The 21,277-nt window shown below is 40.7% G+C and overlaps 1 protein-coding gene across 3 annotated transcripts in view; it reads left to right on the top strand.

Moving 5' to 3' along the window:
• The window catches only part of HS1BP3 (HCLS1 binding protein 3), a 279,416-nt gene that overhangs the window by 31,561 nt on the left and 226,578 nt on the right, over positions 1-21,277 (top strand). For all 3 annotated transcript variants that reach the window (XM_089657353.1, XM_089657351.1, XM_089657352.1), the window contains exons 3-4: positions 11,632-11,839; positions 18,281-18,500. In XM_089657353.1, the coding sequence (XP_089513479.1) occupies positions 11,632-11,839; positions 18,281-18,500 (428 nt within the window). The remainder of the gene's footprint in view (positions 1-11,631; positions 11,840-18,280; positions 18,501-21,277) is intronic.

Below are 21,277 nucleotides of genomic sequence, written 5' to 3'. Positions count from 1 at the left end.
TCTTCTCTTCCCATCACTCTGGTACAAGTTGATCTTGGTCTCATCTGTCCATAGGATGTTGTTCCAGAACTGTGAAGGCTTTTTTAGATGTCGTTTGGCAAACTCTAATCTGGCCTTCCTGTTTTTGAGGCTCACCAATGGTTTACATCTTGTGGTGAACCTTCTGTATTCACTCTGGTGAAGTCTTCTCTTGATTGTTGACTTTGACACACATACACCTACCTCCTGGAGAGTGTTCTTGATCTGGCCAACTGTTGTGAAGGGTGTTTTCTTCACCAGGGAAAGAATTCTTTGCTCATCCACCACAGTTGTTTTCCGTGGTCTTCCGGGTCTTTTGGTGTTGCTGAGCTCACCGGTGCATTCCTTCTTTTTAAGAATGTTCCAAACAGTTGTTTTGGCCACGCCTAATGTTTTTGCTATCTCTCTGATGGGTTTGTTTTGTTTTTTCAGCCTAATGATGGCTTGCTTCACTGATAGTGACAGCTCTTTGGATCTCATCTTGAGAGTTGACAGCAACAGATTCCAAATGCAAATAGCACACTTGAAATGAACTCTGGACCTTTTATCTGCTCATTGTAATTGGGATAATGAGGAAATAACACACACCAGGCCATGGAACAGCTGAGAAGCCAATTGTCCCATTACTTTTGGTCCCTTAATAAGTGGGAGGCACATATGCAAACTGTTGTAATTCCTACACCGTTCACCTGATTTGGATGTAAATACCCTCAAATTAAAGCTGACAGTCTGCAGTTAAAGCACATCTTGTTCGTTTCATTTCAAATCCATTGTGGTGGTGTATAGAGCCAAAAATGTTAGAATTGTGTCGATGTCCCAATATTTATGGACCTGACTGTACGTGATTTGCATTTCCGGGTGGGTGGGGGGCACGCTTGCGTGCCTCCCTACCCACACTGCTATTTGGCAGCTAGGGATGCCAATCACCGAGTTTGGCTGGCGATTCCTGGCCAGCACTCGGCGATACCTGTGTAAAGCTGACAGGGGAGAGACCTATGTGTAAACCACACAGGTCTCTCCCCTGTCAACATGGACATTCTGTTTTGTATGCTGCTTTGTATCTCTCTGTACAGTAGAGAAATACAAAACAGCATGTCTCCCTAGTAAAACAGCACACATAGTAAAACACACACAGAGCACACAGTTAACCCCTTCCTGCCCAGTGTCATTAGTACAGTGTCAATGCTTTTTATTAGCACTGATCACTGTGTTATTGTCACTGGGGATGCCAGTGGCAGTTAGTTCCCAACCAGTGTCAGAATGCCCGCTGCAGTAATGCAGTCTCGCTATAAGTCGCTGTACGCTGCCATTACTAGTATAAAAAAAAAAAAATTCCAGAATCTATACCGCCATTTGTTGATGCTATAACTTTCACGTAAACCAATTAATTTACACATATTGGAATTTTTTTTTAGCAAAGACATGTAGCAGAATACATTTTGGCCTAAATTTATGAAGAAAGTTGATTTTTTTAAATTTTTTTATTGGAAATGTTTTTTTACAAAAAGTCAAAAATATTGTTTTGTTTTTTCAAAATTGTCGGCCTTTTTTTGTTCATAGCGCAAAAATAAAAAACCCACAGGTGACCAAATACCACCAAAAGAAAGCTCTATTTGTGGGGAAAAAAGGACACAGATTTCATTAGGGTGAAGCATTGCATGACCGCTCAATTGTCAGTTAAAGCAGGACAGAGCTGTATTGCAAAAAATGGCCTGGTCAGTAAGGGGGGTAAATTCTGTAGAGGGCAGGTGGTTAATTACAAAGGTTCTGCGGCTAATTTAATGCGCATAAGGCACAATGTGAGTTTAATGTGTGTTTAATATGTGTTTGTTTTTAACCACCTCCCGCCTGCCATATAAGGTAAAGACGGGCGCAAGGCGGTTTTCTCGTTCCGGGAGGACGTCATATGACGTCCTCCCACTCTAACCGCACATGCGCGGCTCCAGGAGCGTGCAGCGTGGCGATCGGTGGTGCACTGTGTCCCTCAGACACAGCAGATCATCGATCAACGGAAAGAGCCAAAGATGTTGGCGTGGTCATGTGATCAGCTGTGTCCAATCACAGCTGATCGCATGTAAATAGGGAAATGCCGGTTATCAGCATTTCTCTCCTCAGGAGCTGTCGCGCTGACAGATCGTGATGAGTGGAGAGCCAGTAATCGGCATCCCTCAGAGGGGACATGTACACTGATCATCAGGGCACTGATGATCCGTGTGCCCTGATGATCAGTGTAGCCCCAGCAGTGCCATCTGTCAGTGTCCATCAGTGCCAGCTGTCAGTCCTCATCAATGCCACCTGCCAGTGACACATCAATGCCACATATCAGTGCCCATCTGAACTGCCTTTCAGTGTCACCTATCAGTGCCAGTCAGTGCCACCCATCAGTGCTGCCTATCAGCGCCTGTCAGTGCTGCCTGTCAGTGTTAGTGCCGCCTATTAGTGCCAGTCAGTGCCATATATGAGTGCTACCTTTCAGTGCCCATCAGTGCCACCTACCAGTGCCACCTATCAGTGCAGCCTATCAGTGTCCATCACTGCAGCCTCATTAGCACACATCAGTGAAGGAGAAAAATCACTTATTTACAAAATTTTATTAAAAAAACTAAGAAAATTTTTTTTTTTTTCAAAATTTTCAGTTGCTTTTGGTTTGTTTAGCAAACAATAAAAAAACCCAGAGGTGATTAAATACCACCAAAAGAAAGCTTTATCTGTCTCAAAACAATGATACAAATAGCATATGGGTACAGTGTTGCATGACTGCGCAATTGTCATTCAAAGTGTGACAACGCTAAAAGCTGAAAATTGGCCTGGGCAGGAAGGGGGTATAAGTGCCCGGTAGGTAGGTGGTTAAAGGTATGAGGTGGCAACTTCACTTTCTGGCAACCAGAAACTCATTCCCTGACAAAGGGGAGTTTTGAGCACCCGAAACATTAGCTTTTGCTTCCCATTTAGTGGAAAATAAAATGATTACAAGCTTTGTGGCACTTTGATCCTTCTTATGATATAAAATGTTATAAACACACCAGTACCAGTGTTCAGATTAGTTGTCCTATAAAGGATAGCCGCACTTTTAGAGCCGATTCTTTAGCTGTCATTGTCCCTGTAGGGCGGTTATTCTTTCAGTAGGTTGTTCGCCCATCTGAATATATTCGTAACATCATTCTTTTATGTGAATGTACAGCACAATTTATTTAGAATTGTTCTTGCTTGATTAGTAAGAACAAAGATTTAAAAAAGTGATTGCTTGTGTCGGTTCCTGCTGTGTGCCTCTTAAATGTCACATTTCTAAAGTTCAGCTAACCTGATTTGTTGCAGTGTCCTTGAGTTCTAAGATTCAACTACACAACATGGAAACTACCATTGCGGATCAGTTTTTAAAGGTGCAGGCGCTGGAGGTGTCATCCGTTACTTTACTACTTACTGATTGACTAACCTGGAAAAATGTGGAGGTCATGTGACCTGACATTTCACGGTCTGCATGCTTGTTCTGGATCAGCGATTTACTGCGATGCTATGCCAGATTTGTTCTGTTAGGAGCAGTAGTACTGTAAAGAAATCTCCTTTTAAAGAGGGTAATGATAAACTGTTATGCTTCTTTGATAAGGCCTTTTCCCTGCCTGGTCGCTTTTTTTATTGTGTATCTACTATCTGAGTAGTTCACCCTTTCAATCTGAACAAGTACACAAATGACTTAGGCACTTGTACGTGCAAATTCCAGCTTAAAGTGGCTCTGAAAGCCAATACATTTTTTTTACCTTCATGCATTCCCTGCATGAAGCTAAAAAATGTCCCAGTAGCAATATCACCTCCTCATCCCCTTATCACTTACCTCACTCGCCCATCTGTAGCGTCTTTCTCCTTTCTCCCTGCATTGACAGGACAGTGGAGCCATTCGCTTCTGCTGCTGTCAATCAAATCCTGTGAGCAGATAGTGTGTGTGTGGGCGTGGCAAGGCCGGCTCAAGAACAAGCCCATGTGTCTGCCCCCATAGCAAACGGCTTGCTATGGGGGCAGACACTGAAGAGGAGAATCCAAGAGCACAAGGGGAAAACCCCTGAAGAGGATGTTCAGGACTGCCTTGTGCAATTGCATTGCACAGAGCAGGTAAGTATAACATGTTTGTTATTTTAACAACAAAAAAACCCGTATAACTGCTTTAGGGCTCATGTACACTGCAGCTGATAAACTGACGTTCAGGAGCTTTTCTGCCCCTGAACTCTCCCTAATGTTTTCCTATGTGTCCATGTACACTATGTCATTTACAGGCAGTTGAGTTTACAGTCATTTTTTGAACGCACCAAATTTGCATTCAGGAGTAGATTTAATCAGCGTTTGAAACACCAAACGCTTGTAAACGCGGCTAACCGCGTTTATAAGCGTTTGCGCTTAGAAGTGTGTTTTAACTGTTCCATATCCAGATGCTGTCCAGAGCCTTTTTTTCATCATCGGAAATGCATGCAAAGTGTTTTCCATGTATTCAAATGTACCAAGAATGCAGCGCTAAAACATATATATATAACATTAAATAAATTGTAAAGTGACAAGTGATAAATTCAAGCGCTATAGGTGAGCGCTGTAAAGTGGCAATAGTGCATCGTTTTAGAGTAGACGAAATGCAATGACATAAACGCACACTATAAACGTATAGCAGTCCAACATCAGTGTTGAAAAAAAACTTTTCTTATAGGTGCATCGACAATCCAGTGTTTGGGGGTACTGGTCGCTCTCACTGGAATTACATAAATAACGTGCTCGTGGTCAAGAAAAGAGGTGTGCTTGCACTCACCAGACGCACAATATTATTGCGCATGTATGTAATACTCAGAAGGGCATTAGTGGTCATCTAGGAACCGGTAAGGATGAGACACTCCATAGGCACTTTGTACACCCTGGAACGGACTCCAGACCTCTCAGTGGGACCCTCACAGCATACTGGGACTGCTCCTTGGTTTCACTTACACCCGGCATCAAACAAGATCAGCATTAATGGATATCCACCTTAAGTAGCTCAAAGAACAAGCCACCAAACAGAAGAGCTAATATGATGTAGTAGGTTTATTAAGCCAATAATGTGCATACAGCAAGGCAGCTCAATTCAGCATAGTAAGTATTGCATTCATGAATGGCAAAGATGGCCGCCAGCCTAGCATGTGGTCTTGGCAGCAAGTGACGTCAGCGCGGCAAGCTCCTCGCTGACGCGTTTTGGGCGACTGCTATACGTTTATAGTGTGCGTTTATGTCATTGCATTTCGTCTACTCTAAGACGACGCACTATTGCCACTTTGCAGCGCTCACCAATAGCGCTTGAATTTATGACTTTACAATTTATTTAATGTTTTATATATGTTTTAGCGCTGCATTCTTGATATATATGGTTCAAAGGATCTAAAGGTTTTTTTCCTTATGCAAGCTGCTTTTATTCCTATTTTAAGAAGCACTCACTTGATTATATATTATTATGTAATTCAAATGGACCTAGCACACCAGCGCAGTCAGTTCCAGGTTTCGCGTGAAGGAAAAAATAGTAGAACATGCCCTATTATGCTCATGATGGGATCCATTGTGAATACAACCAGAAAAGATAGGCAATCTCAACACATACTGCTCTCTCTAGTTCTGCTCTCTCTATTTCTCTCAAAATGTCTGAAATAGTTAATTTTTTACTGGGCATTTTGGAAGGTGTCCTGAGGTTATGTTTAAAAAACACTTCTAAACGCAAAACGTGCATAAATGCGGTATGCAAATGTGGCTAAACAGACGTTTTTTAGCCTACGTTTTCCAGCAGTCAGTTTTCATCGTTCAGAAGTGTTTTCCAAACATCCCGTGTACTTGAGCCCTTAAACTTTTGAGTTCTTTAAACAGTCTAGAGAGCATAAAAGGGACACGGTGCCTATTCTGTACTCGCCTTACTAGCATTCCCCCTCCAATCCTCCTCTGTCACAGCTGGCACCAAAATCCCTGGTGCCAGCCGGTCACTCCATTCACAATGTGATATTGCTACACTCAATCGTTGTCACCTTAATCTGAACAATCTTATAGTTTGTATAATTTGCCAGGGGTGTGGAAATATTTCGAAAAAAACTACTTCTCCATGGACTAAATTGGTGTCCTAATCTACTTGTCCTGATTAAAAAAACAAATTTTAACCAAAACTGTATTTAATTCTGAGGTGCTTTTATGAATGTCTGGGGCTTTTAAAAACAAAAGGGGCTTTTTAGTGACTTAAACATTTAATAGTTTTAACATTGCGCTGGTTATCTCCTCCTCCCCTCCCTGCCTCTCTCCAGCAACGCACCCGGGGACTAGCAGGGAGGGGAGAGACCTTGCAGTGTAATGAGCCTTGATTGGGTGCTCGTCAGGAAAGAAAAGTATCGAGCTTATCCTTTCTCTGTCGGAGCTCATTTTGCGCTTTTTGCACACGTTTACAAAAAGCACTTTTAGGCCGGAGGCTTACATAAAACCCCCAAAATATATATTTTCGAAAGCAGAGACCGTAGGGAATGAAATAGTGGTAGTTCCAATTTTTTTATGTCATGTGATATTACCTCAAAGTAAATAGATATTCAACATGTCAAACCTTAAATTTGTGTGCTCATGAAACGGCAACAAACTTTAGTACCCTATATTTTCTTTAGGTAATGTTTTTAAAGCCCCTTATAGGTCATCAGTATAGTGTTACCGAGGAGGTCTGGTGCTAGAATTATTGCTCTCATTCTGGTATGCGCGGTCATATGTAACGTGTATCACAATTACCGTTTTCATGAGTAGTTGCCCTGGCGTTTGCTTTTACATTTGTACGTGTGTAGGGGTGGGGGTGTCTCAAAAGAAAAAATTGGGGGGGGGGGTAACTTGGGTGCTTGGGTATAACTTTTACAGTTAAAAAGGTCCCCTATGTTATGATTTTTGGTTACAGATTTTCTTTATTGAAACATCCAGGCCCTGCATTTCTCCCCTGTACTCCACTGGATGCAATGCAGTGCACATCACACTGCATTACATTCTTTTGCGGCCTCGATAGCTGGGAAATCCGTCAGCAAGGACCCAGAAGTGACGTCATAACTTCACTTCCGAGTCAGGAAAAGAGAGGAGGTGAGCTGACATGATGTCATAATGTCGCTTCCGGGCCAGGACAAGAAGGGGAGAGGAGCAGACGTTTCCAATCTCCTCCCTTCCCTCTATCTGCTGGCATCTGCTGAACCAGTCCAGGGCCCGCAAATGGGCAAGCGGAGCCCAGGAGACATAGCAGCAGGGGGGAGGTTCACGTGCGGGGGTTTCTGGTGGCACTGTAGTCGGCTGTGTGACAGGTGAACCCTGCTACCCTGGGCTGTGTGACAGGTGAGCCCTACTGCTTCTGTGAGTAGACACTGCACTCTGAGTAGACACTGCTGTGTCACACATTTCACAGAGCCTGCCTAGTTTACAAAGGTGCTGAGAGGAGGAGATTCAGGAGGCAGAGTCAGTACAGGAATCACTGCTTGCAGGCAGCAAAGTACCTTGCGGCCCTTTGCTTGCCTTTTTTCCAGCCCTTGGGGCACTATTCCTCCCATTAACACCAACGAGGAGGCACCGTTCATTCCAATGATATCAACAGTGGGGAACCATATCTCTCACTGACACCAGTAATGGGGCATTATTCCTACTAGTGATATAAACAATTAGGCCCTATTGCCCCCAGTGATACTAATGACGGGGCACTATTCCTCCCAGTAATACCAATCATGAAGCACTATTCCTCCCACTAATACCAATAATGGGACACTATTCCTTCCACTAATTACAATCATGGAGCACTATTCCATCTCCAACCCGAGACATTGTTTACTCCCACTGAGACTGGGGCATTTTTTTATTCCCACTGGCCACTCCACCCCCCCTAAAGACTGAAGAACAATAAAATGTCCTTTTGTTTAGAAAGTTTGTAGACCCCTGCTTTATAATACGGAAGTAATTAAAATGACATTATGTTGTGACTGTGAACGTTTGCAATATTATTGTGGTCCAGCAGAGGGGGCTAAGATACCGTACTGTGCACATAGAAGTTTGTGCATGCTGTGTTAAAGTGTTCCAGTAGAGGGCAATATTTTACCATTTATCACGTCTCCAAAATTGAGAAAAATAAAATAAAACTATGGTTTTTGTAATTGGATTTTTAGATTTATTTTCATGGCCTCATATATTAGCTTAGATAAAATCTGTTATATTTATACTGTGTATATATATATATATATATATATATATATATATATATATATATATATATATATATATATATATATCTCAAACTTTATTTGTAGATTGTTGATCCAGGGAGCATTCAATTGCTTTAGGGTGTCAGGAAGGAATGTTTTCTCTCTCTCGAAGCTAATTGGACAATTGTTTTATAAGGGCTTTTTGCATTTGTCTTTATTTTAATTCATTAATTTTGTATTTTGTTTGAACTTGATGCATGTTTCTTTTTCTAATCTATGTATCCTACAGATTGTAAAGCCAGAGTCCAGGTTTCCTTTCACTTAAAATGTCCAAATATTTTTTCTCTATAACTAAACGAACTGTGAGTGCTGTATCATGCTATAGTAGCATTATCTACATACAGTATTCAGCACTGTGTTTTGGCAGCACCACAGATGACTTCCCATTCGCTGCTGGAACAAAATTGAGTCAGGCTAAGTTCTTCTTAGCCATTAAGGAGAGGCCTTGCATTTTTATCAATAAATAAAATTCAATAAATGAAGTCACCTCAGATTGACTGAGGTGACTTCATCTGCCTGCTGTTCCACCTTGGCCAATCAACTCCCTATCAGCATTCTAGTGACATTTTTTAAAGCTCATGTTTAATAAAAAAATGTATTTTTTAGTTAGATACTACACCTGGGTTCAATACCCACATTACCGGTGAAGTACCAGTATTACCTGCTAGAACTACACCCCATCCACAGAGAGTGGGACTTTTCTAGTATCCTACAACAATCTTAACATTTTAAAATATGTAATATGTATCCTTTTTATTATAAACATGATCTGGGAATAGGGGAGAGAATCCTACCATTCATCCGACTCTCCCCATTCACAGGTCGTGTTACATGCAGTGTAAACTATTCAGGGGCTTTTCTCCATGGATGAGAAGGGAGGAGGGGGTGGGTCTCTGTTGAACCTTTTTCACTGCTGCTCATAGAAGATCAGAAGCTATTAACTGCCTCAGTGCTGAAAATTCAGCTATATGTGAAAACATTTTTTTTTTCTTACTAAACTTCAGCTTTAAATAAAACCTTTCTACTTTCATTACATATCTTGTTTTAATCTATGTGATGTCATCATTGGGTCTCTGTGTTTTCTATAAAATGCAGGCAGACTATGGCTGGTGGGAGGGGCCGCCAGGGAGCACCCTGCATCAGTACTCCTCTCAAGAGCCTTCAGACCTTACTTGAATAATTCTTAATTGCTACCTAGAAAGATCTGTATACAAATGCAGTCTGCCAAGGAACACTCACTCCTTCAGACTAACCTCTACCCATCAAGACACTTTGATATTTGCATCCATCTTTCCAAGAGCCAGCCTACTGCTTGCATCAGGGCTGAGGGCTCTTGAGAGGTGCTGTAATGTTTCAGGAAGCTATGTGCAGCACTTGCTGGTCCCTCCCACCAGCCATGGCTGCTTTGCAGAAGCACAGACTATGTAATGAAAGCAAAATATATATTGAATAACTCAAGTGCTAACTATGGTGAAAAAAAACAAAAATACAATATATTGCTGTAGCTGCTAGTGCACACAACCCATGTCTCAGTGGAGCGAATATACAATCAAAAAGTGAAATGAAAAAATGCTGCACTACATAAACCAATGGTACAAACCATTACCAAAAAACAAAGTGAAAAAATAAATCAATGATTTTTAGAAGAAAAATAGTAGTAGAAAAAATATTAATATTGAAATAGCAATATAGATGTATGAATATATATATATATATATATATATATATATATATAAAATAACCGCAAAACAAAAAAAATTAAAAAATATTTTATGTATGAATCAAATGAAAGTCAATCAAAAATCAAGTTCAATCAATAAAGTGTTCATTCAGTGAACCCTCCTTTGGATAACGAAAATATGTGCATCTTTCATCAATTCCCGTGCAAAGACATTCTCCACCATATATCTGCTCACCTCACACAGTGTGACCTCACATTATACAATGTTACAGTCTAACTTCACTTTTGGTCCCATATGGACTCAGAAGATCAGCTTGCTGAATGCATACTCCAAATTAAGCTCCCTCCTGATGGTGTCTGTTTGGAGCTTGTACACGACTCTGTTGCTGAGATGATACTGCCATCTTGTGTTTAATCAGTACATCACAGGATCTTCATCATACCTGGTGCAAAATACACCTCCGGAACGTGAGTGTATTTCATATGTTTTAATTGATGAATAAAAGTTTATAAGTTCTCGAGTTCTTTTTAATGAGGAATACGGCTGATACAAAGATGCCCATCAGGAGAGAACTTAATTTGGAGTCTTCATTCAGCAAGCTGATTTTTCGAGTCCATATGGGACCAAAAGTGCAGTTAGACCGTAACATTGTATAATGTGAGGTTACACTGCATGAGGTGAGCAGATATATGGTGGAGAATGTCTTTGCATGGGAATTGATGAAGATGCACATATTTTCGTTATCCAAAGAAGGGTTCACTGAATGAACACTTTATTGATTGAACTTGATTTTTGATTGACTTTCATTTGATTCATACTTAAAATATTTTTTTATTTTTATATATTTAAATTTTTTTGTGGTTAATAAATATAAATATATATATATATATATATATACACACACACCTATATTTCTATTTCAATATTAATATTTTTTCTACTACTATTTTTCTTCTAATAATTGATTTATTTTTTCACTTTGTTGGTAATGGTTTGAACCATTGGTTTCTGTAGCGCAACATTATTTCATTTCACTTTTTGATTATGTACCGAAAGCAGGCAAACAAGCATTAACATGTAAGTGAAGGGGGTAAGGAGGGAAAAAGATAAGGAGATTGAGTTTCAACTTTGAGGCTCCTTTAAACACATCAGAATCATGTGATTCTGTCTGCGATTCCAAATCGTAGCAAAACTCACAATGTGTGTTTGACTGCCAATAATTCTATCAGCACGACAAATGAACCAAAAAGCATGTGTTTTGTTGTGCAGCAAAACAAGTAAACACCACCCAAGATTGTGCTGTTCAAAAACGTGCCAAAATTGGCTTCGAAAAAAGGAAAGGAGCTACTTTGGTGTGCCTGCTGTGATGGAGTGGAGGGCGGTCCATTCAAATGAATGGTGTCGCTACAAAAACCTGCAAAAAAATGCATGAAAAATGTGTGAAGGGAAACTAATGACCAGCACACAAAAAAGTCTAAAAATGTTTTAAATGTTTTCCTTACAACTAATAGGCACCAAAATACTGCATATAATTAGGGATGTTATGTGGATTTGTTAAAGTTTTTCTTTATGACTTTAAATTGGCCATTGTATTTCTGGTCTAGCAGTTGTGGAATTGCTAATAAAAAGCTTGTGGGCCTTAGCCAAATATCTCCTCTCATGTCCTCTGTTGTGTTTTTCAGGTGTCCAGGAAATACAGTGAGATTGAGGAATTCTACCAGAAGATTTGCTCTCGTCATGCTAAGCACTCACTGCCACCTTTCCCCAAGAAGGTGTTATTTGTTGGGGAGACAGATATCAGGGAGAGAAGAGCCGCATTCAATGACATTGTGAAGGCCATCGCCCAGGACAGGGATCTGTCGTCCTCCGCTGAGTTGTTTGATTTTCTAGGTGTGTGCTTATTGCAGGGTCATAATACTATTAATTGTTCCTTTCAGCAGTCATCAGAGTTCATGGTTCTAAATATATGTGAAAGAAGATTTGGCGATTGATCAAAGCAGATGCTGAATCAAAATCAAAATGCCAGGTACTGCTATTTAGCAGAGCCCCACTCCCTATATAAAAACATTAGAAGAAAAAATCCACCCAAAAAGACATTAGGAGAAAATTGACTTACCACCCGGCCAGGACTAGGGCAAAAAATAAACCCGGCATTTTAGACTGAGTAGCTCTTAGCCTGGGGGCCTTCCCTGGTAGTTCTGCCACTGGTGTCAGTCATTTTTTATTTTTTACCAATTTATTTTATAATATTTATTTTTTTCTACAATTTTATTTTTTATTTTCTACAGCTTTTTTTTTTTTTTAGGATCCCCATTTGGGGGCTTTTATGAGATATCAGGGGTATAAACAGACCCTTGACCTCTCGCCTTTTGAGACAGAGAAAGCAAATTAAGGACACTGCCCTCAATCTCCATCTCTGCAGCCTCAGTAGCACAGAATGAAAGAACAGGAATAGCTCTGTACAGAGCTTTACGTTCATTCATAAACTGAAGTATAGTAAACACAGTTTACTATGCCTCAGTTATGAATGGGCAAAGTTAGTGATTAATATTGATCACTGACTGGCCAATTAGACAACGAATGAATGATATATTTACTGGCCCCTTCCTGCTCTCCATCCTGACAGATGTCCCACTGCAGCCAACTGGAAAGGGGAGGGGGGAGCCCGGCAGTGCTGCAAGGGAAGGAGGGGCTTGGAGAGAGCACAGGGCAACCAGGGGCAGCAGAAAGAAGATGAATAGGAGGGGTGACAGGTGGCATATAGAGGAACTGATCTGTCTGCTTCTCTCCTGCAGCCGCTGAATGCCTGAAGGAGAAGTGGGCAATCAGCGATGGCAGGAGGGAAATGGATGGATCGGTTCCTCTATATGCTGCCCTCCTATCCAGGCTGCCCCTGCCCACTAGGCAATTACCCAGTGTGTCCTATGGCCAGTCCAGGCCTGCATACCACACACCCTGCCTTCCGATCATACTGCCAAAGTGCAGTTGACATTGCTAAGCTTTCCAGTGGCTGATACACTATATTGCCAAAAGTATTGGGATGTTTGCCTTTACACGCACATGAACTTTAATGGCTTCCCAGTCTTAGTCTGTAGGGTTCAATATTGAGTTGGCCCACCCTTTGCAGCTATAACAGCTTACACTCTTTTGGGAAAGCTGTCCACAAGGTTTAGGAGTGTGTCTATGGGAATGTTTGACCATTCTTCCAGAAGCGCATTTGTGAGATCAGGCATTGATGTCAGACGAGAAAGCCTGGCTCACAGTCTCTGCTCTAATTCATCCCAAAGGTGTTCTATCAAGTTGAGGTCAGGACTCTGTGCAGGCCAGTCAAGTTTCTTCACCCCAAACTTGCTCATCCATGTCTTTATGGACCTTGCTGTGTGCACTGGTGTGCAGTCATGTTGTAACAGAAAGGGGCCATCCCCAAACTGTTCCCACAAAGTTGGGAGCATGAAATTGTCTAAAATGTCATGGTATGCTGACGCCTTTAGAGATCCCAGTTGACCGTGGAATATTTAGTAGCAAGGAAATTTTACGGATGGACTTATTGCACAGGTTACATAGTTAGTCTGGCTGAAAAAGACAAAAGTCCATCCAGTTCAACCATTAAAAAAGAAAAAAAAAGTAATAATCCTATACCCACAGTTGGTCCAGAGGAAGGCAAAAACCCAGTAAGGCATGATCCAATTTGCTCCTGCAGGGGAAAAAAATCCTTCCTGATCCTCCGAGAGGCAATCGGATATTCCCTGGATCAACTTTACCTATAAATGTTAGTAACCAGTTATGTAGCCAGTTATGTTCTGTGTATCCAAGAAAGAATCTAGGCGTTTTTTTAAAGCAATCCACAGAGCTGGCCAGAACCAACTCTTGAGGGAGTCTATTCAACATTTACACAGCTCTTATTTTGAAGAAACCTTTCCGTATTTGGAGAATACATTTCTTTTCCTCCAGACGTAAAGAGTGCCCCCTTGTCCTCTGTGATGACCTCAGGGTGAATAGCTCTACACCCAGTTCACTATATGAACCACTGATGTATTTATACTTGTTGATCATATCCCCCCTCAATCTCCTCTTCTCAAGAGAGAATAAATTCAGTTCCTCTAATCTTTCCTCATAGCTGAGCTCCTCCATGCCTCGTATCCGTTTGGGGAACTGGAGAAAGTACAGAAAAGGGCAACCAATGTTCTTTTTGTGAATTGGTGCCCAAAACTAAACTGCATATTCTAGATGAGGTCTTACTAATGATTTGTACAGATGTAATATGATATCTCTCTCTGGAGTCTATACCTCTTTTAATACAAGAGAGGATTTTGCTTGCTTTAGATTTTGCATGCCATTATTAAGCTTGTGATCTACCAGAACTCCCAGATCCCTCTTCACCATTGATTCCCCCAGTTGTACACCCCCCCCCCCAGTATATATGATGCATGCATATTCTTAGCCCCCAAGTGCAGAACCTTACATTTATTAACATTAACCCTCATTTGCCACATAGTTGCCCAATTAAACAGTGCATTGAGGTCGGCTTGTAAGTTGAAGTTATTCCACTACACAGCTTGGTGTCATCTGCAAATACTGAAATGGTATTTTTAATCCCAGACCCTATATTGTTTATAAATATATTAAAAAGTAAGGGTCCCAACACTGAACCTTGAGGTACACCACTGATGACCCTATAGACCATTCAGAGTATGAATCATTAAGCACTACTATCTGAATACGATCTTTTAGCCAGTTTTCTATCCATTTACATACAGATTTTTCCAAGCCTGTAGACTTTATCTTACACATTAGCCATGTGTGGGAAACTGTGTCAAACACTTTTGCAAAATCCAAGTATACGACGTCCACCGCCACCCCTCTGTCCAAGGTTTTGCTCACCTCATAAAAAGAAATCAGATTTGTTTGACAACTTCTGTCTTTCACGAATCCATGCTGTTTGTTGCTTAATTTTTTTTTTTCCAGCAAGAACTCATCTATGTGGTCTTTATTAAACTCTCCAGTATCTTCCCAACTGTAGAAGTTAAACTAACAGGTCTATGATTACTTGGTAAAGATTATGACCCCTTTTTAAATATTGGCACCACATTGGCTTTACGCCAATCCGGTGGTGCTATGCCAATCATTAAAGAGTCCCTAAAAATGAGAAACAATGACTTTGAAATGACAAAGCTCAATTCTTTAAGGACCCGTGGGTGTATGCCATCTAGTCCAGGTGCTTTATTCACCTTTATTCTGTCTAAATATTTCTGGATTATAGCAGTTGTGAACCAATGTGGATCTGGAGCTGTGTCAATACCATGCCCATTATGGACAAGAGCTCCTCCATGCTCCTTTGTATACACAGAGCTGAAGAAGGTATTTAATAAATTTGCCTTCTCTTTGTCCCCAGTGACCCACTCTAGATTATTTTGTAAAGGGCCTACATGCTCGGACCAAACCTTTTTACTATTAATATATTTGAAGAATTGTTTGGGGTTGGTCCTGCTATCTTTTGCAATCTGTCGTTCATTTTCAATTTTTGCGGCATTTATTTCCTTTATTTTAATATTCTGTTATATTTTTTGTAATGTGTAAACGATGCCAATGTTCCTTCATTTTTATATTTAATAAAAACTCTTTACTTATTATCTATAGCTTTTTTAACTTTGGCCTTAAGCCACATAGGTTTGATTTGTAACCCTTTAAACTTGTTGCCCATGGGAATATATTTTGCAATGTGTTCACATACAGTCTTTTTAAAGAACTCCCATTTCTGTGTTGTGTTCATCGATGCCAATATTTCCTCCCAGCCTAAGTCTTGAAGAGCAGCTTTCAGCCTTGGAAAATTAGCTCTCCTAAAGTTGAGCGTTTTTATTTTTCCTGCATGTGCTTGATGTTTACAGCTAACAATAAATGAAATCATGCTATGGTCACTGCTACCCAGATGTTCTTTTATATGGAAATTCATAATAAGCTCTGCATGGTTTGAGATTACCAGGTCCAGCAGAGCATCATTCCTAGTTGGGGCCTATATGAACTGTACCATAAAATTGTCCTGTAGTAGGTTTATAGATTTTTGCCCTTTAACTGTTCCTGCAGTACCATTACTCCAGTCAGTTTCCGGGTAGTTAAAATCCCCCATTATTATCACTGTCCCAGCCCTTGCAGCCCTTTCGATCTGTGCAAGGAGCTGAGTCTCCACCTCCTCATTAACACTGGGAGGCCTATAACAAACTCCAATGATTACCTTTGTAGTACGCACCCCCATGTGCAGTTCTACCCATAATGCTTCAGCCTCATCACACTCTCCATCAACTAGGTCTTCTTTCTTTCTCTCTCTGAGATCACTTCTCATATAGAGACAGACACCACCACCTTTCCTTTTTACCCTGTCTCTGCGAAAGAGAACATAGCCTGGAATATTAATGGCAACCTATCATGGTACCACGCTTGAATTCACTGAGCTCCTGAGCCCATTCTTTTACAAATATATGTTGAAGCAGCATTCATGCCTAGGTGCTTGATTTTATGCACCTGTGGTCGTAGAGGTGATTGGAACACCTAAATCCAATGATTCGGAGGGGTGTGCCAATACTTTTGGCAATATAATGCATATATATATATACACTGTGTATGTATATATTATCTTAGAGAGGAGTACTTATATGTGTTCTCTAATGGGGTTTACCTGGTAAGTGGGTATTGAATATCACATCCAATATGTCAATTGATATATACTAACCCCAGGTACATGAAGGACCAGTTCACACTAAAATTCAGTGCGGGAAACCTGCGTTCTTGTGCGGTTTCCCACTGCATTCCAAATGCACTGCCCTTGCAATCTACAGATGGGTGAGTGCAGAGTTAACAACACTCCAAACATAGTTCGCAAACAGTGCGATTGCCCACACCAGCCTGCACCAGGTTGCATGCTGCAAAACTACAATGTGATCCGGTTGCAGTACATTTTGAAAAGTAGTAAGTGCACTACTTTGGTGTGGTGCCCATTTAAAATGAATGGGCTGACGTTGCACAACACAGAACTGCGAGTGAATCGCACAGGAACTGCACAGAGTGAATGGGCCCTAAACAAAAAAAAAAACCTGCTGATGATAATATTTAGGGACCATTTTAGGTAGAGTATTTGGCCAAAGGTATGTGGACAGCTAACCATCACACCAATCTATATGGCCAAATGATTGAGTTTGGATGTTTCCAGTGATGAATTCTGTTAGTGATACAGCATGCAAAGACATCCTAGGCAATTGTGTGCTTCCAACCTTGTGGCAATGGTTTGGTGAGGGCCCTTTTCTGTCTCCACATCCATGTGCATAAAGTCAAAGTCAGCTCCATACATATATTGTTTGATGAGTTTGGTGTGGAAAAACTTGAGTGACCTGCACAGAGCCTTAACCTCAATCCTTCTGGACACCATTGGGATGAACTGAAGTGCAGATTGCAAGCCCAGTCTTCTCATGTAGCATAAGGGCATGACCTCACTTCCTGTCCTACTGACAACAGTTTCATAAGTGGAAAAATCTGCAATGGGGATACAGAAATAAAACTGACGGGTTTTAGCCTTCTTAGTAAAAACTTTTTTTTTCTGTCTGTTGCTGTTGTGAATTCTCCTGACTTTCTGTCTGATAAACCATTGTCAGCAGGGTAGATTTCTCTAAGGGAGCCCCCGGATAGCCGTAAAAATCTAAGAAGGGTCCTAATCCTCCCTAACTCTATCCAAAACTAATTAATTTGGATATACACTCCAAAACACATAAAAAATGTTAAAGTATAACTAAAGGCAAAACTATTTTTTTTTTAAGACATGGATTGAGCTGAGAGGTATTAGAACCCCATTCAGGTTTTTTCCACTGTCGTGGCCCTTGTTAGGCAGACTCGCCCTCTCTATTTGTCCTGTTTACCATTATTGCATGTGAAAGTAAAAGAAAATTCCAAATTTTGTGTTGTCCCCATAACAGGAATAGAGGGGAAATCTTCCAATGGAGACACTAGCTCTGGTGACCCTGGTAAAAACCATGGATTCCCTTAGTTTTGAGGGATTTTCTTCCTGTTTTGGCTATGGGACAGGAAGTGAAGGGAAATCTCCCCAATGGGACACGGGGCAATAAAATAAATCTGACAAGGGTTATAACCCTTCCTTACTCTATCCAAAATTTAAAAAAAATGTTTTTCCTTTAGTTCTACTTTAATAGCATGTTTTAAGGTTCCCATTATAACTGTGTGTAACTGTGTCATGAATGTACATCTATACATGTATGTGGGTATAACTGCGCACTCGTGAACAAGCCTTTGATGTATACTTTCTAATGCTTTGTAAAATCTGCTTGACAGGCTGTAGTTTTGGTGACTATGTTGAGTCAAAAAGCACAAAGCCTTATGGGAATTCGTCAGAAGACGTAGATTTCTTTAGAGAGGAAGACCCGCCAGAAGACGCCCTTCTGCAAATTGCATCCAAGCTGCGAAATACAAAGCCTGAACCACAGAAGGAAGTGGTGGTGGAGGAGGAGGAGGAAGAAGAAGAAGTAGATTTAGATCCACTTGGAATAATGAAGTAAGTATTCAGTTTCTTGTCAGTTATCACCAATAGTCTAGTAAAACAGAAAGTTGAGTTTTTTTCCATACAAGAACAATGCAGGTCGCCACCAGAGCACATAGAAAACATTTTCTATGTGCTTCGATCACCCCACAACACAAGTGTGGAACAGTAAAGAAAAATGCACACATGCTACATTTTCCATGGTGCAGCTCAAAGCACTGCATGTCAGTGTTGGTCACCGCACTACACATCTGTGGCAGATAACGTGTCATTGAAGCACGTCAATAAATAGAAAAAATGTAAATATCGCAATGTGATGAAACTGCCCAACACACTGCCAGTCACTGCTGGTACACAGCAGACAGCAGCCCACTTAAAAAAAGGTCTGGGAGTTGGTGAGAAAGAAGCCTAAGGCCAGTGTATTTCCTTGTGACCATTTGTTTTCTGATCATTATTTAGCAGACCAATTGCTGCTCATGTGACCTTCTTTCATCTATGGGTATATTTAGCTAGAACTAAGCTGTAATTGGGTGGAAGCTCTCCATAAACCCTTTACTTATTTATTTCAGGTACTTATATAGCGCCGAAAATTTACGCAGAGCTTTACATATATATATATTGTACATTCACATCAGTCCCTAACCCACAAGGGGCGTACAATCTAAAGTCCCTAACCTACATTCATACATACATATACTAGGGCCACTATAGACAGGAGCCAATTAACCTACCAACATGTCTTTGGAGTGTAGGAGGAAACTGGAGTACCCGGTGGACACCCATGCAGGCACAGGGAGAACATGCAAACTCCAGGCAGGTGGTGTCGTGGTTGGGATTCGAACCAACAACCCTAGTGCTGCCAGGCGGAAGTGCTAACCATTTAGTCACTGTGCTGCCCTTAGAAAACATGTAAATGTTAAATTATTGTTGTTCAGTCACTAAGCCAAAGGAGTTATCTTATCACTTCTTGAATTGTCATAAAACCATTCAATTTACCAACATAAATATTTCCAAGTTTTAGAAGTGGTTTTGCGAAGGTCTAAATCTTACCTCTTCAAATCTGGATTCCTTATTAATCACTTTTCACTTTCACTTGCAATTGGCCCCATAGCCACATGAAGGAGCCATTGCACTGGGTTTCCTAATAATGACCGGCCCAACCACATGCTGTTAGAATAAACTGATCGCAATGTGCCATCACTAAGCTTTGCTTTACTGCAATTGGAGTTATGCTGTGAAGGTGAAGGTGTTTTGCTGTTCTGCCGATGTCATTTGCAAATTGTATATTGGAATTATCTGTGCATGTTTTAATAGCTTATGAATATCATAGACTAGAAAGATATACATGCAGCCTAGACTTTTAAGGGCACAATTATTGTGGCAATGATGAAATCACACGTTTAAAAAAATAATCTCCTTTATTCACTATAGATAAAAACATTGTTGCATTGTGTCTGATAAATCATATTATGCCCATACAGTCTGTCAATGACACGGCTCATATCTCAGTCACAGAAAATTCCTTTTGTAGGGTAACTCCACTTTCATGGGAAAAAAATTTACAAAAAGAAAACAAAATTACAACAATATAGCGTATACAATTGCTACATGTCATACTGTAATTGAATGACATTAAATATGACCTTTCCTTTTCAATCTTCAGAGCTGTAATTTTCTTTAAAATGCAATATGACTACCTGGAGGTGTTCTGTATACAGATGGTGTACAAAACGCCTCCAGAAATCTAATTTCTTGTTTGTGTTATTGGTCACTGATTTTCCCAGAAGTCTGCACTAAGATACAAATCAGAATTTTAGTATCCCCTGCAACAAAAATGTCATTTTTGGTGAGATATTCCCGAAGGGAAAATATCTATGTAGTTTGCGTTTGATCCGTTTCTGCAGTGCTTTTTGTGGTGCGTTTACGTTTTTGCACGTTTTTGATCGTTTTGCGGTTTTTTCCCCCAACTTGTTGCTGGGCAGATTAAACCGCAAAATGCATCAAAAACACACTAGCTGCAATTATGCAGCATCTCTATTGAAGTCCATTGAACCATAAACGCAACGTTTTGTATTTTAAAAAGTCCCTGACTCTTTCCAAAGAATGCACTGGGTGAAAACATTAGATGTGAACCTGTCCCATAGGAAATCAAGTTAAATGGACTGCTGTGCATTTCTGCAAAACGCATAGATGTGAACCTGGGACTAAAGGGATGCAGACCCTACAATTTTCCTCATTTGAGCCTTGCAGGTGCAGCAGCTGATTGATAATTGTAAAACCATACAGATTCACTCTACACACGGACACAGGCAAACAAACAGCTATTTCTTCAGAAGAACAAAAGGTAGGAATCGGAAACAACATTTTTTAAAATCCCTGCAATGTACATAAATCATCCAGAAGGGAATGTTTTTTTTTCTGAACAAACCCATAACTCCGGAGCCTCCTGGCCCTTTAAGGGGTTTCTGATACCGGGAGGTAGGGCGGGGTTTATGATCATGTGACCGCTGTGATTGGCTGTCACAGAAGTCATATGATCGGAAAGCTCCCTTCCTCAAGTATCAGGAGCTTTCTGTTAGGCGCCGGTAACTGTGTCTGGAGAGCGCACTCTCGGCACAGGTTTGTTTACATTTCGGTACACAAATATTTGGCATCAAGGTCCACCCGCCGAGAGGCCACATATATGAGGTTAAAGGATGACAAAATCCACATGAAAAGGTTCAACGCGTTTCAAGCGCTTCTGGAGAACATGCAGACACATGTTCACATGTAGACATGTTTCAAACATGCTG

This window comes from Staurois parvus, unplaced genomic scaffold (assembly GCF_062004578.1).
Source record: "Staurois parvus isolate SC_StPar_1 unplaced genomic scaffold, SC_StPar_1.0 ptg000985l, whole genome shotgun sequence".
Lineage (NCBI taxonomy): Eukaryota > Metazoa > Chordata > Amphibia > Anura > Ranidae > Staurois > Staurois parvus.
This window is presented reverse-complemented; position numbering and strand designations above follow the sequence as displayed.